The sequence below is a fragment of the Idiotropiscis lumnitzeri genome, chromosome 7 (genome assembly GCF_059441095.1).
Source record: "Idiotropiscis lumnitzeri isolate Australia: NSW breed Sydney's pygmy pipehorse chromosome 7, RoL_Ilum_1.0, whole genome shotgun sequence".
Lineage (NCBI taxonomy): Eukaryota > Metazoa > Chordata > Actinopteri > Syngnathiformes > Syngnathidae > Idiotropiscis > Idiotropiscis lumnitzeri.
Window position 1 is genome coordinate 9,098,071 of NC_142397.1, and position 25,007 is coordinate 9,123,077.

A 25,007-nucleotide genomic window follows, 5' to 3' on the forward strand; every position below is an offset into this window, starting at 1 on the left:
GTGTGTGAGTGCATTTTTATGCAGCTTCTTTTTTATTTTGGGATTAAAGTTTGTTAAAATTGACATCCTTTTGCTATGTAACATTTTTTTAATGCCGGCTTGTATGAGTGTAGTGTGCGTGTGTGCGTGCGTGCGCATGTTCACCAATCAGCAAGATGAATCTTGGGTTGCGACATGTATTCGTGCATTATTCACCTTTCAAAGCCGACTTAGTCAGTAAATAATGATTAACTCTCTCCGCTCTTGTATTTTCATCAAAGTGAGCAGGATTATGACCTTAAAATGACTGTAAAAGAGAAACTAGCACATTTTCTTACAGACCTATTGTATTGTAGTTAGTTAGTTAGTTGGCTAGTTGGTTGGTTGCTTGTTTAATTGTTTAGCATATAGATCAAGGAACAAAACATTACATTTTGATACATAGTTACTTTGGTTGGTTGGTGCTGTAGAGAATTGACAAGGAAGAAGATATTACAGGTTGGTTGCTTGCTTGCTTTGTTTGTTTGTTGACTGGTTGGCTGTGTGTTAGTTTAAGATGGTTGGTTGCTCATTAAAAAAAAAATCATAAAAGGGAGGCACATGGATCAAAGAGGAAGACATGCAGAGTCCACATGAGTTAGTCTGTTGGGTGATTGGGTTGATTTTTTTGGTTGGTTGTTCAGCTGGCTAACTGGTTGGATGATTGATTGATTGGTTGTTGGCTGTTTATCTAGTTGGTTGAGTGAATGGTTGTTTGATTGATCGATCAATCGATTGATTGGGAGTTTGACCGGTGGTTTGTTAGTTATTTAGTGCAAGGTCAGTTGGTTGGTTACTTGGGTGGTTTGTCGATTGGTGCAGAATTAATTTCGTTGTTCTGACTTCCTTTTGACTACTTTGTTTGGACGCTGACACCAACTTAACGTCAACTTCCATCTTCAAATGCATGTTTGTTACGTATATGTATGACATGTAAGTTTACAGTTATGGTGTGTGTGTGTGTGTGTAGGTGTGCGTGTGTGTGTCACATCATGTCACCCATTAAGAAAGGGAGTGTATGTCCCCAAGGCAGAACTGTAAGTGCTGCTTTCCTCCTCCTCCTCACCCCTCCGGCCTGGCCTTCTTCCACCCCCCCCCCCCATCTTTCACTCTTCCCCCATCCTCACCTCCTCCCCCTCTCCTCACCCCTCCTTCCCCACAGGCTATAAGCAGAGTAAACACAGCATCCACCTAACAGGATCCAGGATGCATCGCTTCATTTGCATCCTAGGGCCTGAAAACACACGGCGCACACACACACACAGCTTTCTCTCTTTCGTGCTCCTCTTCTCATTTCTTAATTTGTCGCACTTTCTGTCACGACGTCTTCTCTTTTTATTTCTTCGGTTCTCTCCCACCTTTTTGTTGTTTTTTTCCCCCTTCATTTCTCAGTTTTGTTGTGTAATTGCAAGCATGATTGTGAGTTGTCTGTTGTGCCCCAGGGGTCAAATAGTCAACAAGATGGCAAGAGTGTCGCTGGCGCACTTTCTCTCTTCGTCTGCCTCCTTCTCTTCCTACTCCTCCTATTCTTCTTCTTGACAGTAAATATGCAAAACTTTTATCTTTTGCCCCAGGTCCTTCCACTTTTCCACTTTTTTAAAACATTAATCCCAAGAGCTGAACAAGCTTTTTTTTTTTGTTTTAGAAAAAAACTTTGTAAGTTCAAGTGAAAGTGGTGCCTTGAGTTAGGACTTGATTGTGTTCCAGAACCTTGAAATGCCTCCTACCAAAAATAACCCAACAAAAGTCTTTGTCATGTTGTTTATTTCAATAAGACAACTTGCACTTTGTAATATTGTACTTTGTTAAAAAAACACACAGTAATGACATCAGGAAATATAAATAATTCAACATTTTTTAACCATTTAATTTTCTTTTTCAATGTATTCTAGTCATTTTATTTGATGTATTTCTCAATTCATTGCACACTGTGCTGCTCCTTCTGTTGTGCATGCCTTGGCCACCTGGGGCAGTCTATTTTTGACATGTACCTGAAGATGTTATGATAATAATTAAATCATAATGACACAATGATGTAATATTTTGTTCGCAGTTCTTCGTAGAGAATAAAAAATATGTGCTTATGAGTATTTTTATATGATCCGTTGCTAAAAGGGTTTGGACACAGCAACCCCCAACCTTTTCGTTAGCCCTTCTATGTCATTTGGCAATGTTCGATAGCATTACGCAAATTGAAACTTGAAACCAGAAACTATATGTACTTTCTGCACTTACTTGCTGTTTGTTGTGATCAAAATATTAAAGGGAAATGAAAAAAGTTGCCAATGAAACACTATATTTGTACACAAATGGCAACATACTATCAATGCTTTACGGAATCAAAAAATATCCACACAGCAAAGTGCTATTATGGTGATTAAAAAAAATAGATCATTTGTAGAGCACTTTTCCACCTTTGGCACTCAACATTGTTACCTCATTTACCTCCTGACGACACATCAGGAGCAACTGGGGGAGGGTTCGGTATCTTGCTCAAGGTCACTTCAACATGGCCACAATGGGCGGGGATCCGACTCACAACCTCTCATTTGGGAGACGGGCCACAAAAGGGCGATATTTGTTTGTGAGAAAAACGATAGTTGTCCACAAAAAGTACTCTGGCACAACAATTCCAAGTATTCTCAGAGGCATTTTTGCATGTGCTGCGTCATTAAAGTCATCACTCATCTTTGTGCGGCACTTTGATGCTGCACGCCAATCGATGGCCGTTGTGAGATGCGTCAAGGAGGCAAAAATCAACAGCGTGCCTTCTCCCGTCGTCTTTGTTGACTCGCCGCCGGGGTCGTGCCGGGGTCAGGATCGGTGCGCGGACGGCCCGTCGACGGCCCTTGTCCAGATTGCTCTTTGAGGCTCTCAGTGTGAGGCGGCCATGTTTAGTCTGCTGCACGCCGCGTCCATTTGGCCCCGAGCTGTTTCAACAAGAAAACGAAGCATCCGACCACCGTGGTGGCGCTTCTGGGCTCACCATCCCTCGCAGTTCACTGCAGCACTTCACCATCTTGCACAAAGGCGAATCATGCTAGTTCAAGATGCTAAATTGCATGTGTGGCCACAAAGGTGCAATATTTGAGTATGTTGGGGTGGACATCAAAATTTTCAGATGAGCCACATAGGCTGTAGTTTGCTGCTCATTTTTTTCCCTCCGGCCTCCGACCTCATGGATGGAGAGCAGCACATCTGGGCAAAGTATGGCTTGTGGCCCAAATCCAGCCACAGTCACTGGGGCCTTTAGGAAGTCAAACTCAAATTTCAACTATGCATGTGTGTGTTAGCAATGCAAGTGAACAAATGATTTTCCTTCAGTGTCCCCAACATCAAAATATTGCCGCTGTATTTAGTGACTTCTCAGAATATTTTAGCAACTACGTGTTTTCAAAAAATGAATAGCGCCAAATAACTGCACCACATGAAAAACAAAAAATAGAGCTCACTATATAAGGAAAAATCATATTTTGCTTTAAAAGACTGCTGTCATTCAATTGCAATATTGTGAAAACACAACACAACAACTGCCCCATTTGAACCTTATTTTATTAAGAAACATGACTGATGGCCATCACATTGATAAGAACAATAAACAATATATTAAAAGGAAACACGGTTTAAAAAAAAAAAAAAGTAGTTTGTGAAAACAAAAAAGCCACCACGTAGCTTAAATATGACTAATTCTCTTCCGTCATGTGACCTGAATGTTTATTATCTTTCACTTTATTGATAGGTGATCATGTGGAAAGAGAGGAAAAAGGCACTTTTGGACCGCAATGTGACTGACACCTTTGGTTAAACACGGAGAGACCGCCCCCTCAGTATTGTAACACTCGCGTACACACACTCACACACACGCACACACACACACTATCAGCCCACCTGGCCAGTGGGAGCTCCATAGTGCAAAGTACTGTATGTAAATCTCCCATAGTGCATCTCTCCTCCCCTCTCGTTTAGTAACTGGCTTCACACACGCGCACACACACACCCCCACGCACACACGCAGGCACACGCACACACACACATATCGCTCGCCAACCCACTCTAACAGGTAACAAGAGGAAAATGAAATGCGGAATAATGATGTCTGTTAGTCTACCACAGTTTACTTTGCCTCCTTATCCCAAACATCGCCACCCCATATTCTAGAATAACATTGTTGTTCCCAAACATTCTGTATCCCAGAATATTTGTATTCCGGAACCTTTCTATTCCAAAACATTCCTGTCCAATATTTCTTGTTCCAAAAAAAGTCATCTATTCTGGAACATTACTATTCGAGCGTATTCACATACTACAACATCCCCATATTACAGATATTTTAATTTCAAACATTCCAAAATATTCATATTTCAGAATATTCCTGTTGTAGAATTTTGTCATACCAGAACAATGGTCGTTTAATTTGGATCATTGCTATTACAGAACATTTGTATTTCCAAACATTCCTTATTTCAGAACATTCCTATTTAATAAATTCACCCTCCCTCAACATTTGTGTTTCATAACATTCGATATTCCAGAATAGTCGTTTAGTCTGAAACATTAGTGTTCCCAAATGTTCCCTAGCACAACCTCCTCAACATTTCTATTCGAGATCTTTTCCATACAAAGCATTCATGTCCTATTACATTCCTTATTCCGGAATAGTCATTCTTTCAGGAACTTTACAGCATTCTAGAACATTTCTCTAAGAGAATCCTGAACATTCCTATTCTAGCGCTGTCGTTTACCAGAACATTCCCAAATTCCTTGACACATTCCAATTCTTGAACAATCCTTTTCCTGGGAAACTAACATTCAGAACATTCCCATTCACCTTTCACATAGCAGAATGTTACTCTCTCATAACTTTCCTTACTTTAGAACATTTCTATTCCGGAACATTCCCATATTCCAGAACATTTCTATTCTAGATTATTACAACACTATAATAATCCTGTTCCATAACATTACCAATTTTAGAACAATTCCAGTTCCAGACTTTTCATATGCTAGAATATTTCTGCCTCATAACATTTCTTATTCCAGAATATTCAATTATTCCAGAACACCCATATTCCAGAAAATTCTTATTCTAAAACCTTCCCATACCAGAAGATCGATGTCCCTTAATATTCTACATTTCAGAATATTCAATCATTCCGGAACATCCCTTATTCCAGATTAAACTCAAAAGAGGCCCAAGGTATGGGATGCAATGAACAGCTTTTTGTAACATGAAGCGTGAAAGTAACACCTGAAGCACACGTTTGTAACTGTTTGGACAAAGCAGAATATAAGATATATTAAAATTTATTCCCTTCATAAATAAATGCAAATACCCCTTTTACACACTCACGTATACACAAACATTGCCGCTATTTACACTTTGTACAAAGTCCATCTTCATCGTCGTCATCATCTTCATAATTGTGTGTAACCAGAGAGTCTCCATAGGGGGGAAGAGAAACATGTGGTCCTTCAAAATGTGGCTATGCATAGCCATCTGAGCATTTATTCCAGATCCTTGATAAACATAAGGTCCATGTATTAGTATGCAGGTTGCACAAGTAGGACAATGTTGTTTTAGGATATGGAATAAAACCTTGCTAAGATGGATCTCAAGGATATGGAATAAATGTTCAAACTGCTGTCCATAAAGCAGTTTGAGCATTTATTACATATTCTTGATACGTTCTAATTTGGCACTGAATTGTCTTGTTGGACCTTTTAGTGTTATTGTTGAGATGAGTAGTTTACGAGTAAGGTATTACGTTCTAGTAACAAATTAGTTGTGGAAAAAACTACGAGTAAGACACAGTTGGTCGGGGTCTGAATTGTCTTACTAGTGATGCCAAAGAACATACTAGTACACAAACATTAAAATGGTCAGAAGGATATGGAATACAGGCTCAGACAAGTTGGCTACTTCAGAGTCTGTTCAGAAAGCCTCTGTCTTGTATTGTTTTAGATTACGATGCGTTGAGCACGGAGCGGCTGTAGAGAGTCTGGTAGTAGGCACCAGAGTCCATGGCTGCCGGTCCGGGGCTGTCGTAGATCTGCTTGGCGGCCACGGGTGAGCCGCCCGAGGCATAGCTGTTGTACGCCATCACCTGGTCCTGGTAGGACTTGAGGTCCATCTTCTGCTCGTTGGACATGAGATTGGTGATGGAGAAGGGATGGTTGAAGTTGTAGTGGGGGTCCAGGGACTTGAGGGCGTCGTTCTGTAGGTCCATGTGCTGCCCCATAGCGCTGGGTAGGAGATGGGTGGACTGGGAGTGGAAGATGGCAGCGGAAGAGGTGGGTGGCATGGCGGTCGGGGCGGGCGGTGGCGGCGGGCAGTCAAGCGGCACCAGCAAGGCGTTGCCGGCAGTCCCACGGGGCAGCGACTGGTCGTCAGATGAACCCGGGTGGGAGTTGTCTGAGTGGGCTGAGTCGGCTTCATCCGAGCCTCCGCCCGCCGGGCTGCGTTCGCCCAAGGCATCGCCCGCCTTGCCGCTCTCCTTTCCCGCCTTCTTGGACAGCTTGTCGTCGATTTTGAAGCGTTTCTGGCGTCGTAGGTAGCAACCATTCTCGAACATGTTACCCGACTGTGGGTGCAGAGTCCAGTAGGAACCTTTGCCCGGTTTGTCGGGTGAGCGGGCCACCTTGACAAAGCAGTCGTTGAAGGACAGCGAGTGGCGGATGGAGTTCTGCCAACGCTGCTGGTTTTCCCGGTAGTACGGGAACAAGTCCATGATCCACTGATAGATCTCGTTGAGGGTTAGCATCTTGCTGCCACTCTGCTGAATGGCCATGGTGATGAGCGAAATGTACGAATAGGGCGGCTTGGCGTGGGTCAGCGAGCGACGGTACGGCTTAGGCGGGATTTCCTTGGGCCCGGCGCGGCTCAGAGAGGCGCCTGACGGGTAGCCCAGCTGGCTCATGGACGGGCCCATATTTCCGTAGTGGGACAGCGAGCCTGGGGCGGCGCTCGGACCCAGCTGGGTCAGTGAGCCAGAACCCAGGGAGGACGCCACCGGGGACAGCGGCATGTGGGCTGGGCCCGAACCCATGGAGGCCAGTGGGGACGTGCTGAGGCCCGAGCCGGGGTACGCCATATTCAGGCCGCCGCCCCCTCCACCACCCGCCGGATTGAGGTTGATGTAACTGTTGATGGGCCCCATGGAGCTGACGGAAGCCAGGGCGGAGTTCATGCTGCTGGGCGAGGAATACATCTGAAACAAACACAACAGCAGTCCATTAATGATACAACTGTCCATTTTCTATTGTGTTTTTCCTCATTAGGGATGTGATTGAGCCAATGCCGATCTCAGCTGATTTTTCTCTGGAGTACACTGGTTTAGAGATGCAATGATCAATCGAGTAATCGACAACTAATCGATTACATTGGACAACATTTTTTTTCTGCAATTTTCATTTACAGATGCAAGTAAATCTCCATCCATCCATTTTCAATACTGCTTCTCCTCACTAGGGTGCAAGTAAATGTATTTGGATTATTTTTGTTTTTGCACTGATTCCAAATCTGCCCTTGTTTTTTCTTGAGTACAGTTGGTATTATAATTGTTGTTATTATTATTATTGCTAATAATAATAATAATAATGATTATAATAATAATATTTAGTCATATATTTTTTAATTAGGGTTAGGTTCACGAATAGGTGGATTTTTTTCCCCCCAAAACCTCATAGTTTTCAATGCATAGTAAAATTTGTATTGCGGAAGCTTTTATAGATCAAACTTAAAAACAAAAATGTAAAATATCTCTAAAACCTGATGTTCTAGAAAAAAGTAAATACATTTTTCAGTCAGCCTCAAAAATACATTTAGGAACAGATAAAGCCACCTCTGGCCCTAATGAAACCATCTCTGGTTATGGTTAGGTCTGCTTTCACGTACAACAGAAATCATTGTGGAAGAAAATGAAATTATGAGGATTTGGACAATTTTTTTATTAAAAAAGATATCCAAAGGGTTTATCGATGATCAAAAAGAATTATCATTTGTCCTGATAACACCGGTCAACAAACAAGATATTGTTCACAATCCAATATTAGGGCGCATATAGACATTGGATGGGTCACAGAAAAACTAAGCAATGGACTGGTTGCCAGCCACACACTAGTACCTTGACTAACGAGTGTTCCAACTTACAGCTTGTTCAAGTTTCGAGCACTTTTTTTTTTTTTTGTCATTGTTGTGTGCTGAAACTGATTGACCATCAGAGCTGCCACCACTCGAGTGAAGTAAAAGACAACTATGACACTTCGTGATGCCCGGCATTGGGGCAAGGAGACCCACAGTCGCGGATCCACTTTCAAGGAGCGACTCCGACTCCACAACCTGATGTCACTTAATAGGCCACGCCCCCTTTGAAAGACAACTAACACACGGAAACTATAGTAGTACATATCCTAAAACCAGTTTATTTCCTTTCTGAAATGTGTTAAGGTTTTGTCTATTAATACAGTATTTTTTCCAGATTGATAACTTGTTCCCAAAAAAATCTAATTTGATGAAGAAAATTTGTTTTATGATCACTGTAGTATTTGCGTGTTGACGTAAGCCTTTAAGGGGCGTGTTCTCAGAAGTGACGTCCCAAGATGGACTTCGTTTTGTGGCCTATACCAGGTCCTTGCCAGTGTTTTCAGTTTGTATTTTGCTCTTTTTTTCCCCAATTCCCCTAAAATTGGACCAACAACCCAAATGAAATTCATACAAATTGAACAGTGTGACGTTTTATTTTTTTATATGGGAATTTCGAAGGAGTGTTTTTGTGAGTGGCTTCTTCTTCTCGTCAATGCACAATGAAGCTCTCAGTGCGCGCGGATTTCACACTCACGCGTGAACGTCAAAGTGCGTAAAAAGCGCGTCACGCTGATCCTGCACAGACTCTTTCTCCTCCTTTTTCCGCGCCGTGCACGGAAAAAACGCAAGCAGCTCCAAAACGTTTTCCAACCAAATTCTAGAAAAAAAAGTTAACGCTAAGATATGCAATGTCGCGTAAAATTCGAAGTAAGGCGAGTTGAGACTTCACGCGCACTTTGGGTTAAATATTAGCAACGTGGTAATTTCATCAGTAGTTGATTGCATTAACGTTTAATTTGATTATCACCTCAACTTGAACCTTTTATGCGTTTGAATTTCTTTATAGATGAATGAATCTGAATTCAATTTGTCTCCGTAAAACCAAATGAAATATTGTCACCAAATATTAAGCATTGCTTCATTTTTGAATGGCTTGAAAAAATATGTTCAGTTTGGAATATGAAGTATAAATTGAATTATTTTTACCTGTGATTTTTCATATAAAACGCAGCCATATGAATGGCATATGGGATATGAAAATATATATGTATGTCTATGAGGGCCTGTAAAGTAAATATCTTTTTTATTAGTTGTTTCGGCCTGTAAAAAATATTTTAAGCCAAAGCTCTTAATCACAAAAGCCAGAGATATGTTTTTTAGGATTTGTGCCTGTAAAATATATGTTCCGTATTTATGTTGTTTTTACCTTTACCATGGAAAAAAAAATACACGTTTAACTATTCGTACCGTTCTTGTAGTATATGTATTATTTTAATTTTTGTCTTTCTTCTCTGGCATAGAAATACACATTAGTTTTTACATGATATTTGTGGCCGGTAAATATGCACATTTAATTTTTCTGCATTTCTGATGTGAAATTTTGTATTTTATTATCTTTTTGTTCTTTTGGTCCTTTTTACATGTGTTTTTAATGATTGAATATATTCTTTCAACATATACGGTATTGAATTGTGTTTTGTTTTTTGATGCAAAATTTTCATCCTGTAAAAATGCATTTAATCCCAATAAGTCCCGTTTCTTTAGTTATAGATCATCCTTTAGTATTTGACAAAATGATTTAGTATTGTTTAATTTGAAATACTAAACGTTTTTATTGTACAAATTAACTGAAAATGACGTAAATGAGCGAGCGCTGAAGTCCGTTTCCCCAGGTAAAAAAACAAGTTGAATCCACTTTACTGGACAAAAATAATAAGACGTTTTTGTTTACGTATTTATATTTCTGTAGCAGTATTTTTGTGCGGAAAAAAAGTGTTCCTTTATCCTTACCTCGCTGGCCTCGCTGTAGAAAGTATTCCATTCAGGTAGGTCGTGTGCTTCCATCTTCACAGAGCTCAACATCCCCACTAAGAAACACGTTGAGAGGAACTGGACGAGCTATTCGCACCTTTACACTTTTTTCGTTACACGTTTTCTCCTGTTTGAAAAAAAAAAAAAAGAATCCTTGGTGACACAAAAAACCCTCCGTTCAAGCGAAAAGTGGTGTCAAGTGACTCAAAAGTTCATTGGTCCATTGTTTCCCAGCTGTGTGCAGACGTGGAGGCCCGTGGGATGACGCGCAGGCCCGGAGCGTGTCAGGAGGAACGCTGGACGGCGTGAGGACTGCCGCCAGTCCGGTTCCCACTCCTTTATAAGGTAGAGCCGGGAATACGCCCACGCCCCCCTCCTCCCCTTCTCCTTCACATTTCAATACGGAGTCAGGAAGGAGGCTCCCGCAAAAAGGCCGATGTGGCCCCCTGGCGTGCTGTTTATTGGCCCGGTCGGACCGGCGGCCACCCCGGCTGCAGCGGGACCCCCCCCATGCCAACACACACACACACCCTCTAATGCACATTAAAAGTTAAGATGGCACATTTAAGCAAATAAGTGAAATCAAGTTAAAAAGCTTGCGTGGGAGGTGGGGGTGGGGGGCGTCAGTTTGAGGCCCGAGGGTTGCGGGGGCGGGTGTGGTGGTTTGGTGTAGGCAGAGTGGCGTGAAAGTCGTTAATTCCCGCGGCTGTCACCTCCTTGGAACCTTTCACACGGCGGCAAAAGGGAAGACTTTTACTAGGCTGCAAATTTGCTTAAAAAAAGGGCCATAAAATCAACCCAAGTCACTCAGGCACATGCTTGATCTTAATAATTTGAGTATTATTAATAGGAATGCTTGGAATACAGCCAACTCTATTGGCATGAAACATGTCACAAGTGCAACACACGTTGCATTTGAAAGCATGCACAATTGCACTAACAGTCATTAAATAGCACAATTATGACGCTACACGTACGTAACAATATATATGATGCAAGATGCTTAACGTATACCTTGTAATATTGGAGGGGGGTCTATACACACGCACAAGCTATATAAAATGTGAGTGGGTGTGTGTGTGCTCGCTTTGATGAAAAAACAACGCATTTAATTGAAATATTATATACATGAAATGAAGATAAAATATAATTAAGTGATTTATTTCAAACTACTGGTTCATAAATGATCCCAAAATGAAATATAATCAATATCAAGAACATTTAAAAAATACTTTCATTTAAAAAAATGATTTGTAAAATGCCAACTAAAATAGACAAAATACATATTTCATTATTTTAATGTACTTTCAGGTCTGTAAAATACACATTTATTTGTACTTTTTTTTTTTAATTACTTTTTGGCATATTCTTCGTTTTGTTATTTTTGGCTTGTATGCACACATATTTTCTTTGCATATAAAATAAAGATTTCATTATTTGCTTCTTTTTAGCCAGCAACATCCGTATTTAATTCCTTTCGTGTTATTTTTTTTTAGAAATTTTTTTTTTTACTTTTATTTATTTCCAAACGTATTTATTTTAAAATCAAGTTTAAATTGAAACTACTGCTTTTTGAAAAGGGATATGAAAAAAAATCTAAAAAGAATGCCCCCACCCCTCACCCCCCAAAAAAATATATAACTGCTTTGTCACAGTTTAGATCTGCCATGTTGACCAACTTGAATGCTCTATCACATAAAATAGCGTGATGCAATGGAACGTAACTTAGCGTTGTGTGATGTAATTTATGCGCGAGGCCGGAATACACAAGACGGCCATGCGTGTGCATGAGAATGGCGGCGGGCACAATTGGCATGTAATGACGCGCACGCGGGAGGTCGCCGGCGAGGATTAATGATACTGCAGGAAAAATGGGAGGGGCTAACACTCGCGCACCTGCATCAAGCAAGGCCTGAGTGGATCGAGAGGGGACACTTATGTACGCGTAATGATGTAGACGAATTACAACAGTTAATCCTGTTAGTGACGTCATCACATTCAATGGAATGCAACTTCTATTAAATGTAAGTATAATCATGTCTATAAAAATAGGAATTTTAAATAGGCTGCAATTTAAGTAGTGAAGTACAATTGAGTTTTAAAACGTAAATAGGACACATAAGATGATTACAAAAAGAAATCACATCCCATCTCTTAATGTCTCCCTTTCACCAACTTTTTTCTTGTTAAAATAACACTTAGGATTTAAACATTTAATCGAATGAGGAAAAAAGTCTTGGTGAATATATTTCTGTTGAACGAAGAAGGCTATTTTGTTGTAATAAACTTAATAAACAAAAGGAAGATTGCTGAAAAAAAAGGTATAAAGGCTACTGCCTTTAATATGCGTCTGCTGTGTGCGTGTGCGTGCATGCGCGTGGCCTCCCTGCGTGCCTCCTTCGCATGACAATGGTCCCTGCGTGGCCCATTAGCACGTGCATAATTGTCCCCACAATAGCGGTAATGAGTTGACACTAATGGAGGAAGCCGCACATCCACTTTCGCTGTTTTTCTTCTTCGTTTTTCTCATTGACAATCAACATTAGGGTCATTTGCATTCAGCCGCACGTCAACTAATGGCGTGGACACATTAAATGCTGTACAATAAACGTTTCAGCACAACGGCGACATCTGGTGGCCAAAACCTATACGGACAACGCTGTTACTGTCCACTCAAGTATTATAAGTTTATCATTATGATAATTGGAAACAGTTGTTAATACAAAGTATCAATCGGCATAAGGACAACATCAAAGATTATGTTATATAGAATTAAAAAAAACACCATGACAAGTGTGACTTTTTCCATCTGGTTTATTCCCACTGGGTCGTTTTGTACAAGAAGCGGCAGTCAAGAGTGAGCAGATTGGTCGTCGCCATGGCGACGCCGCGAGGAGGCGGGACACTGCTGCACAAGGCACTTGTTTTACAGACTTACACCCTTAGCATTAGCATATAGCCGTATAGATTGTATACACATACATTGGCTTTGGTTTGGGTCGTCTGTGCAAGGAACATTCTGGTTCTGCGAAAAAGAAAAGCTCTACAAAAAAAAAAACGTAAAGACAAAAAACTTTATTCTTACAAAAAAATTGTCATGTTTTATGAAATGACGTGCAACCATTTTCAATGACAGCTTGTAAAATGGAGGATTGCACTTGAATCAACCAGGAACCTTCTACAAGGAAACACACTCATCTTGTACATTCACCCGCTGGCAGGCAGGGACACATGATACATGAAATAGTGTGCGTCTGTGTGTGCGCGCGTGTGCGACAGAGAGAGTCCACTGGATATTTACATGATGAACGTCATCTTGTCTTTCTATATTTGTGTGGCACCAGACTTGTCCATTTTTGGGGGGGTCAAGTAGGGCTGTATTTCTTTGTGGGGACATTTTGACTTGTTTTGAGGGGCAGGGGTGATTAACAAAAATGCTGATGTGTGTAAGTGCACCACCCTTAACATTTTCATCTTTTCCTATTCCAAATCAGAAAAGTGTGTGTGTGTGTGTGTGTATGTGTCAAGCCTGCCTGCCTTTTGTTCTATGTTGCCACAGAAACAGCCATCACGTCTCTCGCTCCTTCTTGACGGTGACATCACCGCTCTGCGCTGCGGCCCCATTGGCACCGCCAGGCCCCCCGGGTCCACCAGGCCCCGCTCCGGATGGGGCAGCCGACGGAGCGCCTGTCACACCTGTGCCCAGGATAGTGGAGACCTCGCCCTGCATGAATGCCCAAGGGGGGCTGTTGACCGACGTGTCTAACGGGCAGCGCTCACCGCTGGGGCAGTAAACTTCGCCGTCACCCCGCCGGCTCTGGATGTACACCCTGGTGCACGGGAAGCAGAACCTGTACGTATATGCAAACACACGTTATACTTAAGATTAATACAATACAATAGAACTTTGGAGTAGCCGTGTTAGTCGGATAAGTAGATGAATAGGACAGAGGTGTCACCTTTGAGACTAACTTTCACAGACAGTAGATGTCTGGTTCAGCTGCTTTACCTGATGAAGTAGACATAATTGTCTGCAAAAATGTGTGTCAAATAAATTGGTTAGTCTCAAAGGTGCCACCTTGTTATAATTAAATGTTATATTATAAATCTTTAATTGTTAATATTCTACTAGGGAACCTTGCATTTTAATTTATGGGCGACATTTGTGAGGTGATTTAAGCATAGTGGCAATTGAAGCAGTCTAACTTTATTACTTGTTATCAAAGCTAAGTGCTTTTGTTTTTATTGTTTAACTTTTTCCATATATATATAACATTTAATGTAAAACAACAAAAAAACACCAATTAACCTTAAAGTTGCATTCAATTTATCTTAAATCAAAACTGGAAGTCTTTTATCATCATCATTATTATTTTTAAATGTATTAACAGCATTTACCCTCTTTTTAAATTTGTATGATAGTTAAGTAGCACGTTTTCTATTTCCATTATGTGATTTTATTTTAACCATAAAAGGCTCCGATATTGTTGTTGTGTTGGTACACACCTGTGTCCCGGCACGGAAGGACACTGTACAAAGTGTGTGTCCTCCAGCCTCTCGTGGCACAGCGTGCAGGACAAGGTGCTTCCGGCCAGGCTGCTGCCGGCCGAGGTGGAGGCCAGCTCGGACGCTCCGCTGTGGGGAAGCGCGGCCGCAGCAGTGGTGGCCGCCTCGGACGAGCTGCCAGACGACAGCGGCTCCCCTCCAGCGCGGGAGGCGAGAGGGCGCGGCTGCCTGGCCGGCGACGACGCGGGCTTCGGGCTCGTCTGGCTGACGGAGGCCGACGAGGGCAGGCCTGCCGTCTTGCTGGAGGCGGCGTGGATTTGTGGCTGCTGCGACTTGGCCTGAGACGAGCTCAGCTCCCGCTCGAGCTCCGGCGTGATGAAGGGGGCGATTCCCATTCCGATGCCCAGCTGGCGGCGGTTCATCTCGGCTAGCACCGGGGCTGGAAAGATCATCGGGCTGCTCATGGGGGCCGTCCGAGCAGTCAGGCCGGCCGGCATCCCAGCCAGCAGCCCGTGGGGGATCCCTGCTATGTTCTGAGTCACTAGATTCGGGGGTATGACTGCCCCGATCATGGGTCTCCGACTCCCACTGGGGCTCTGGCGGTTCACCTCTTGCGGAGGTTGTCCGTCACGATGCAACCCATTGGGCGGCACGCGAGCGGCGGCCACGCTGCCACCCTCCCCTCGGCCACCCCGGTCGAAGCGCTCATTGTGCGGCCGGCCACCGTCCGTCACCGGCTCCCCGCGGCCAGGCGCGGCGTGCTTGTGGGGCGAGGGTCCCGGTCCCGGTGAGCGGACGTTGCCGTCCTGCATGCCGTGGCTTCGCTTCAGCTGCCGCGCGCTAGCGATCAAGAACTCGATCTGGTTGGCGCCCTCGTAGTTGACGCAGCCGCGGCATACCACCTCGCTAAAGTCCCACACCACCGTCCATGGCATCTTTGGTAGGTCGCACAGGTAACACCACTGGCGCCGCGACGACGAGGACGGCGACGACATGACCGGAGAGCGAGCGAGCTAGCCGGCTATCAGGATAACACGAACTAGCACACGTTAGCTAACTTAACCTATTTCTCTTTAAAGTGGTGTTAAAAGCGCTATTTGCCTCTTCAGGCACGTTTTGGAACAACCACGAACATAATTCTAATATAAGGCGAGATAAAACTGTTGATTTTGACGATTTTTTCCATACATTCCTAATTTGTTTACCCACTTAGGCCCGGTCCTGACTCCTGTCAACCCGCTCTTGCAAATAAAGCTGGCACGTTATGTAACCTGTTGAGGTGCATTGTGGGCGATGTAGTTAAATATGTCGCACTCTTTCAAGGCAAACCCTCTAAAGCGCGTTCGAAAGTCTCCCCCAAGCGCGCACTGGTCCAATCGGACCGTTCGGAGATTCAATGTGCACCAAAACTGAAGTGCTGGTGAGCGCACGAGGGATTCCAACTGGGGAAACGGTGCGTCGGGCCGTCGAGATGGAAACACTTCAAGGACGGGCCGTCGAGATGGAAACACTTTAAGGACGGGCCGCTGATTTATTTAGGACAAAGTCTGAGTTCGAAAATTAACAGGAGAAGAGCGCGCTCTGCCTTCGAGTCTCGAGAGTGCATTTTCGAACGTGCCCCAAATGCACCACGTCTGCTTGCTGGACTACAGACAGATTTGCCACAGGAAGCGAGAAAGCAAGCAACGCTGTCAACCGCTCTCGCGATATGTCAATGATAGTTTAAACCCAGCCCTGCGCAACTATACGCAAACTGGCGAGGTGCCTTATGGGTCATGCAGTGTTTTGATGGACTACAGACAGATTTGCCACAGGAAGCGAGAAAGCAAGCAACGCTGTCAACCGCTCTCGCGATATGTCAATGATAGTTTAAACCCAGCCCTGCGCAACTATACGCAAACTGGCGAGGTGCCTTATGGGTCATGCAGTGTTTTGATTGGAGTCTTAAAGCAAACCAATGCACCGTGTTTGGTTGTTGGACTACAAACAAGGCCGACGCAGGAAGTGTTGTACTCAAAGGTCATAGTTCATTTGTGGCCACTCGCGCACGTGCAAATTACTCTTTCAAGTATGCGTCCCTGCATTATAATACAACGTTATAATTCAATTTGGACGACTTTTCGATAATCTTTCAACAATATTAAAATGCCTCGAGATGTCTCATCCTCCTCGAGCGAAGACGAAGCGGGTAACTCACCCACGGAAGCGACGTTAAGGCAAAGTGAAGTCGGTAAATTTGCACTGGGATTATGTTTTTCTCTCGTAGCAGCAAACACCAACATTTGATTTAATTACACGAATGTAAGATTTAAATGTATTTTATGAGGTGTTGAATGGTGTTTTGGCAGAGAAGAGCAGCAAGTATCGGTGTCCCGATGATTTCGTGTGCTACAACCACAAACCTTGCAACAGCACGCTTACTAAAACATTGAAGAGCAGCAAGAGGGAACTGTGGCTCATCAAAGCCCCTGCCAGCTTTGATCCACGATGGTCTGTCACTTCTTTCATGTTTTGGGACTATTTTTCACTCACTTGATTTTCTTTTGAGTTGCAATTTAAAAAGAAGTTGAAACCCATTTACTAATTGACACTACACATGGGATCATGTATGACGCAAGCTGGCTTTGGGAGGGAAGCAGACTCTAATTGTAACATTTGACATGCACTGAGGGCATTCAAGCTCCGGCAACAAAACAATATGTACATGTAGTTTGTTTGGATAAATTGGGTCCTTTTTAAAAAGTACAGTCCACATGTTGACATAATTGTATCATGAACCATGAAAGTTTGAAGTGATAAAACCACTGATTTGTTTTCATTATTATTCTAATCAGATTTATGATTTTTATTTTTATATTTTTAACTCTAATTGAACTAGATCAATGAACTTGCTTTCATTTGTATTCATTTTAGTGCAAGCCTAATCTATAAAACCAAAATATTTATGGTAAATTTATTATTACTATTATTGTCGGTGCAAATGATTGTCAAATTGATAATTAAATTAAGCACTATTTTTTATAATGCCCAACAAAGATAGTCATTGAATAATGGAGCATAGATTTCCCAAAAAAATAAGAATATACAGACTTGCAAATGCTGAAACACAAATATGCGGGTGTCACTGTAATCAAATTGTGACAAAAGCAAGTAGTCTTTTTCTTTATTGTTCTTTCTATCATTGTGGTGGTGCAAATGTGAACACAGATTTTTTATTTTTTTTTATTGCAGTTTGCAAGGGGCAAGTGTGAATCTTTCCGGCGTTCAGACGCTGAAGCTTCCTTCCATCGTGGGCGAGGGCCATAGCCCTCAAGTGTACAACATCCTAGCGTCTAATCATGGCACCTCTGACCTCCGCTTGCTCACCGCCAATTCATCGTCGCAGATGGTGGCGCCCGCCTTCTCTGGCCTACTGAGCCTGTGTGAGAGCTACGGCGGCACCCACACAGCACCCTGCGTCGTCCACGCCGCCCCTGCACCTGCCATCCCGCCCGGACTCAAGCAGAGATTCCAGCCCTTCGGAAGCAAGACGCCCACCACAACGCAGGAGAAACTGGATGAGGACTGCAAGAGGAAGAAGAAGAAGAAAAAGAAAGACAAGCACATAAAAACAGAGGAGGTGGAAGTGAGGGTCAAACAGGAGGTTGAGGAAACAGGCCAGGGGAACACTAAGGAAAAGAGCAGGAGGAAGAGGAAAAAGGACAGCAAGGAGGTTGTTGAAGTGAAACAGGAAGTGAAGAGTGAGTTGGATGTGGGCTCTTACAAAGATGAGAGCTTGGCGATAAAGAAGAAAAAGAAGAAAAGCAAATCGGATCATGACTAAATGTCATCAACTCATATTGAACTTTGATTCTTTTTTTGGGGTGGAGCCCAAAACCATCCGACACCCGTTTGTCCTCTTTTGGGTGCAGGTGAGCTGGAGGCAACTGGCTTTTGGTGACAGGTGGTGTGTACGCCCTGGACTGGTCACCAGATCATCTACCAGCCGCACATAAAGGCGAACAAACTTTCGCTCACGTTTACGTTTTGGAATGTGGGAGGAAAACTGCATCTTAGTATGAGGAGAATATTCAAACTTGAACACAGAACCTCTTGAATGTGTGCTACAAATGCTAACCTCTGTGCTCACCCCCTAAAAATGTTGTTGATCTAAAATAAACCTACGCGTCTCTTTTTAGTATTTCTGTGTCTTATTTTCTCCTCAAATGTGTTAGTTTGAAACATTTAGTTATGAAACTTTTTTTTTTACACTGGTCCACAGCAAATTATTCTGATGTTTTAGCTGATTTAGGACAATTTAGGTGGATGAACCCAAACATATTTGTTTTGCTCAGGCAGGCCTTCAAATATGGAATAATTATAATGAATTGAAAAGGTGTGAATCACTTGTGTTCAAAGGGAGGTTAAAATATGGTGCTAAAAACAGATGTGTATATATTTTATGAACGTGAATCTGGCATAGTATTTGTTCTACTCTAGGGTCCTTCTGTTTACAAAGAACCTACCTGTGTAATAAGTTGAGATGGGACCTAAGGTTTATTGTACTTCCTACTCCATCTATGACATCTGGTGATTCATGTTCTTGTTGTATTCATCATCTAATCTCTTAAAAACACAGTTCAATTGACAAATAATAAAAATCAATAATTTTACAAAAAAAGTCATCGATTTCTTAAAATTGTCCATAAAATCCTACATTTTGGCACGATCATTCTTATATTTTTCTGAGATGAAGTAAGCATAAGTACAGATGTCCACATTAATTCTGATTATTGATTGCGATTTATTTTACGTTCAGCTTTTTCTCAACGATAAGTGTCTCTGAAAAACAACGGCATATAACATTCTTAAAATCCCAAATATTAGCGTGATCGTCCTATCCTAGATCATCAAGTGGGCATGAATAATAATGTCTGCATGCATTTTGGTGACGATTGGTGGCAGTTTTCTGTCTTTCTGCAGCAACCAGCTTTATTATTAATTAAAGAAACCCATCCTTATTTAACGTCACCATCTCATGAGTCCATTTCCACACATGGACGCGTTCTAGCCTGTCCAGCAGGTAGCGCCACACTCCGCATTTTCCTTCAGGTTTCGCTGTATCTTCACAATTCACAACCTCCCAGAGTGAATTTTCATTTAACCAATTGTTTTGTTGATACAACCCAAATCACTGTGCTTTTTGTGTGTTTTCAGGCGTTTACCGAAGGACTGCATTGCTCCGCTGCATCCTCCCTCCGCTTCTTGTTGGTCGTCAGGTGGGTGCTGCTCTGCACCAAAGTGTGGTCCTGACTCCTAATGAGCTTCAACATCTGCTCATGCGGAGACGGAGACCAAAGGCAAACATCACATATTGACAAACAGCACTGGTCAGGAACATCCATCCATCCTTTATCTGAGCCGCTTATCCTCACATTAATATCTCTACTACCTCCTTTTGTCTCTTTCTCTCACTCTCATGTCTTTGTGGTTTTTCAATAATCATCTAATTAATAATCTCTTTCATAGTATGTGTTATTTAATTTTTTATCAGTGTGTGGACATCTATGTATAAATAAATAAATATATATATATATATATATATATGTGCATAAATGTTCTCTTCAGTAATGTACCTGGCATTTGCTAATGTTTCTAATAATATATCTTTAACAAAGTGTCTTTATCAAGGTCCCTTTCGTAGTGTTTCCAACTTTTGTGTTTATCACAGAAGACGAGAAACTGTCCAAAGTTCCTATCCTACACCATTATGAAGACATCAACAGCCTGGTGAAATTCTATTGTAACAAGAAGACACAAATGGTTTATTTAAAAAAAAAAAAAAAAAGACACTTTGTTTCAAAATGGCAATTGTATGACAGTTTCGGACATTTCCAAGTGTCGAAAAAGATAAGCTAGCAATGTCAAATTTGGGAGAGATCTCCATCATGACTGGAGCCACAAAAAACTTTCAAAAAATCTCATTGCACACTGAGTACAATGACAATTACAGGCATTCTGAATCTGATTCTGCTTCTAATACCGAGTCTCCTAAAGCCAGTTTCACATGAGCACATGGAATTTCATAGACTTGTCTAGCATGACTATACCGACAAGAAGATCTCAAGAAATCAGGCCTGAAAGCACACAAAGTCAGCTGTTGTGGTTTTAAGCGGCCATGTTAGTGTCATTTTGAACATTTCAAGGGGTCCTTGAAAGGCAGACTGCAGTACTTGAGATTTTGAAAACTCTGCCCTTGAAGCCAGTTTGATCTGATAGACATGTCTACCTTGAGTACATTGGACCCACATAAAAAATGTCACAAGAAGACACAGGAATTCTGTTTAGAGGCATTTTGGTCATTTCCGCTTTTGTCTGATTGCTACCAAATTTGACCTTTGACATTCACTCGTGAATAATTTGAATTTTAGTCATTGCATGTGGCAGAAAAGTTTGATGCCTCACCATAAAACATAAATGAGTTAAATTAATTTCGACTGTGAGTTTGACAGTAGTTGCGTTATGTTCCCCTTTTTGACTCTGTGAGGCTTTAGATTGTGCGTGTTTTTTTTTTTTATGTGTGCAAGGAGGATGAATAATAAATGCAGCTTGGAAGTTTGGCTGCGACGTGTTCAGACTGCTGAACGGATGCTGAGGCCTTCCTGGGCTCAGCTGATACTTGTGATGGGATGCAATGGTGGAGGGGGGGCTGTAATGGCAAGGGATGAGGGGGGTCGTTATAGAGGTAATGAATTGGAGAACCAACCCCATCTCTTCAACCCTTCCCCCATCTCCCACTCCTCCCTCTCGCTTTCTTTTATTTCCAAACAGCGCTGCACATCGTTCCAGCAAGCCTGCGGCAACGGGAGTGTTGCTATGGCAACGGGGACCTGCCAAGGACCAGTGTGTTGGTGAGAAAGAGGAGGTGGGGGTGGGGGTCCGGGAGTCATCAATGTCTGAACCCCCCCCCCCCCCACCATTTGAGCAAAAATCATTATGGAGTGAAGTAACGTGTGCATGACTGAACACAAACTCGCATTCTTTTCACTTTCTTGTACACTACAGAAGTCACACTCAGTACTCTGTGTGTTTGCGCATGAGACTGCGGCAGACATTAATAGTCGATCCCTGCTGCAGCAGCGACTTGATGGCCTATTAATGTTGTGCCTCCCCCCCAAAAACCCCCACGCGCCTCTTTATGTCTGCACACCCCAACCCACTCACTTATCTACTGTAATTAATATGGCTCAGACCACCGTTACACGTTTGAGCATGCACGCACACACAAAGAGGAAGAGGCAGATGTCAATCATGTTGGATGTATTGATGACACTGGTACAAGTTCAAAGATAAATGATGTTATTCGAAACAAGTCATTTTTTAAGCCAACTGACAACATGGAAGATATAATAAACCTGGTCTGACCAGGAACGGGGCAAAAACCAGGATTGCAACCAGTATCTGGACAAGTTTCAGGATCTGTTTAACAGGACTAGAGTGAGGACCTGGACTAGGAAATGGACCCATATCAGGATGCGGATCGGGAGGAGAAAATGCATAAGAGTCAGGAAATGTAAATGGACCCAATCAGGATAAGATTCAAGTCCATGAAATAGCACTGACTCAGGAAATTGACCAGGACGAGGACCATGACTAGAGTCAGTCCCTGACTAGTAAATTTACCCGGATGAGCATCAGTACAGGAAATGGGCCCAAATTGGAACATTCACAAAGACTAAGAGCAGGACAACAACAGTGAAATTAATCAGTTACAGAATGAGGATTGGGAGGAGGATTTTCTCTAAAATCCGGAAACAGAAATGAATCAGGACTGGTAAATGGCCCATGGCCCATGATCCAGAACAAGACCGGGACCAGGTCAGGACTAGATTCAGGATCAGGAAATACATGAGCATTAGGACCATAATTAGGATAAAGACCAATGCCAAGATGAGGATTAGAAGTAGACTAGATCCAAAAAGCGACCTGTTTCTGATCCAGATTCTGGACACAAGTTGTGGATCAGAACCAGCAAAGGGACACAGATCAGGAATTGGATGCTATATCAAAAGTAGAGCCAGGATGATGAAATAGATGGTCATAAAGGATTAAGAAAAAGACCAGGACCGTATATAGGACTACATCAAAACCAGGTACCTTTTCTGGTTCTGAGCCAAATCCTTTATTAGGGAAGTCACCCAAATCAGAAAATGGATGAGTATCAGAACTACAGTTGGATCAGGACTGGGGCCGGGATGAGAATCAGGAGTGAGTCTTTGGAGTCCTGAGGCAAAAAGAAGCAAGTGAGCCCTTGATTATTTGTGATTGGCTACACACATAAAACGTGTTGCCAGGCTGTGTGTGCGTGTGTGTCGGCGTGTGTGCGTGTGTGTGTGGGGGTGTGTGTGCGTGCGCGCTCACGGGTCTATGTGTGTGATCAGTCAAGAGTGACATATGTTCTCCAAGCAGCTCTCTTTGCAGCTTGCTGCTGTTGCCATGGAAACCACATCTCCATCACCACATCCCCCCATTGTGTGGACCTCTATGTTGTGTCCGTGTGTGTTCGCGTGCGTGTGTACTTCATGTGTCCTTCACAGCAGATGCATTCAGGCAAGATTGAACATCTTTCATCTGTCCTGCTGCCTCCTCACAGTTCAGGTGCAAGGAGGGTTGGTGGTATAATGGAGATTAGGGGGAGGTGTTTTCAGGGAGGTCTTTGTATGTTAGTATTTAAGTATTGCCTGTGAGGAAAAACTATTTTATTTTTTGTTTTAATCCACTCAGACAATCAAGTGAACGTGTATTTATTGTTTTTCTTTCAATGGTTCCTTAGTTGTATGTTCAATAAATAATTCAAACAAACCAAGTTATTTTGAGTTGTTGTAAAAAGAAAAAAAAAATCAACACAACACAATTAGATTGATAGAAAGATAGATAGATAGATAGAGTTTAGTCCTACCAGGGATTTGCAGTGTGGGTGTGGGGCAGGCACGGCGCCAGGATTTTTTTCCCTGGCGGGGCAAGGTTGGCTTGACCGATAGGTGGGGGGCTGAAAGAAAAATACATTTTCATGACTTCACTTACTTGAGAGGTTCTCAGTGGTGCGCGGTAGAGACTTGTATTCAGTATAAGTTGTGAATTTTAACCAAGGTCGAGATTTGGAACCTACCATCAAATTGCGCTTATTGTTCAATGTTCACTATGGCAGAAATGCCCAAATTGTATGATTGCATCACCTCGTTGGTTTTATTGTAGCACAATATCCTGAAGTCCGCACTTACAAGCTGAGGTCATTTTCACAATCACCTTCTTCTTTACCCCCTGTGGAAACAGGGAGATTTTTTTTTTGTTAAATGTTTGTTTTTTTCAATTTTATTGATTTATTTTGTAATTACATCGCGATCCGTTGCTGAAATGGACTGCAAGCTAGCTAACGTCAACCTGAGATGTGTTCAGAAATTCACTGTGATGCCCGTGCATGACTCAGAGTGGGAGTGTTTGGCGCGGTTGAGTGCGCCTCTATGGTGTTAGATTTATGCTAGAATTACGTCAGCGTAATGTCAAAATAAATTGCTGGGGGGGTGGCTGAAGAAGGGCTAGACAGTTTTCTGAAGGGGCTTTTGGCTATGTTTTACTTTATTCCGTGTCCTATTTTGATCTAATTTCTTTTTGGTTTGGTCCTAGTCCTGTTTTAAGTTTAGTTTGTCTTGTTTAGTCCTCATCCAGTTTTAGGTTTCAATCTTGTTCTGTCATTGGTTTAGTAAAGTGCATATTCAGTCGTAATCCTGTTTCAAGTTTTGTCTGTTTTACTTTTAATCTTATCTTTCATTTAGTCCTCGTCCTCTTTTATGACTATTTTCAACGTAGGTATGGCTTAAATTAATTTACTTAGCATATTGCTATCGCGCCTTCATTGAGGTCACGTGACTTGTTATCGCTTGATGGCTTCTTAGGTTGCACATACAGTGAGCCACCAAAGGGGGCACCATCGTTAAACTAAAGCATACATCTTACCTTCTTTCAGCACTTCCTGTTTGCTGCTGCTGTTGATGCTGCCCACATGAAGCACCCACTGGTAAATGTTTTTTGTTCTTTATTACAACAAACATTTATTGGTACATCATGTCGACCACAAATCATAAACATTCTCACCAGCTTTATTTCTTGTTTTACACAACTTTAAGATCACTTTGTGAGCTTCGGTTAGCTGCCAATATATATGGATTTTTATTTACAAAGGCCACTTCTTATCTGAGTTTAATATAAACTAGTCTTTATTTTGGAGATAATATTAAAATATCAGCGTAATTCCTAGTAAAAAAAAAAAGGAGGAAAAAAAGCTCCACCCACACACAGTTAGTGATTTTTCAGTGATTATAACTGCATTTCC

At 42.3% G+C, this 25,007-nt stretch overlaps 3 protein-coding genes and 1 long non-coding RNA gene across 4 annotated transcripts in view; 2 read left to right on the forward strand and 2 right to left on the reverse strand.

Moving 5' to 3' along the window:
* Positions 1-3,552: 3,552 nt before the first annotated feature.
* On the reverse strand, positions 3,553-10,432 carry foxa3 (forkhead box A3). The gene is made up of 2 exons (XM_088301272.1): positions 10,112-10,432; positions 3,553-7,226 (listed from the first exon to the last, which is right to left on the reverse strand). The coding sequence occupies exons 1-2, from the start codon at positions 10,181-10,183 to the stop codon at positions 5,982-5,984; spliced, it is 1,317 nt and encodes a 438-aa protein (XP_088157398.1). The 5' UTR covers positions 10,184-10,432; the 3' UTR covers positions 3,553-5,981.
* Positions 10,433-12,928: 2,496 nt separating this feature from the next.
* irf2bp1 (interferon regulatory factor 2 binding protein 1) lies at positions 12,929-16,365 on the reverse strand. The gene is made up of 2 exons (XM_088300949.1): positions 14,639-16,365; positions 12,929-13,983 (listed from the first exon to the last, which is right to left on the reverse strand). Exons 1-2 carry the CDS (start codon positions 15,631-15,633, stop codon positions 13,701-13,703), a joined length of 1,278 nt encoding a protein of 425 aa, XP_088157075.1. The 5' UTR covers positions 15,634-16,365; the 3' UTR covers positions 12,929-13,700.
* Positions 16,366-16,447: 82 nt separating this feature from the next.
* On the forward strand, positions 16,448-18,818 carry polr1g (RNA polymerase I subunit G). Its single transcript, XM_088300951.1, has 3 exons — positions 16,448-16,868; positions 16,987-17,128; positions 17,870-18,818. Exons 1-3 carry the CDS (start codon positions 16,784-16,786, stop codon positions 18,459-18,461), a joined length of 819 nt encoding a protein of 272 aa, XP_088157077.1. The 5' UTR covers positions 16,448-16,783; the 3' UTR covers positions 18,462-18,818.
* A 5,789-nt stretch (positions 18,819-24,607) lies between these two features.
* LOC148333443 (uncharacterized) overlaps positions 24,608-25,007 on the forward strand; it is a 41,953-nt gene continuing 41,553 nt past the window's right edge. The window contains exon 1 of the long non-coding RNA XR_015844194.1: positions 24,608-24,692. This is a non-coding gene — a long non-coding RNA (uncharacterized LOC148333443). The remainder of the gene's footprint in view (positions 24,693-25,007) is intronic.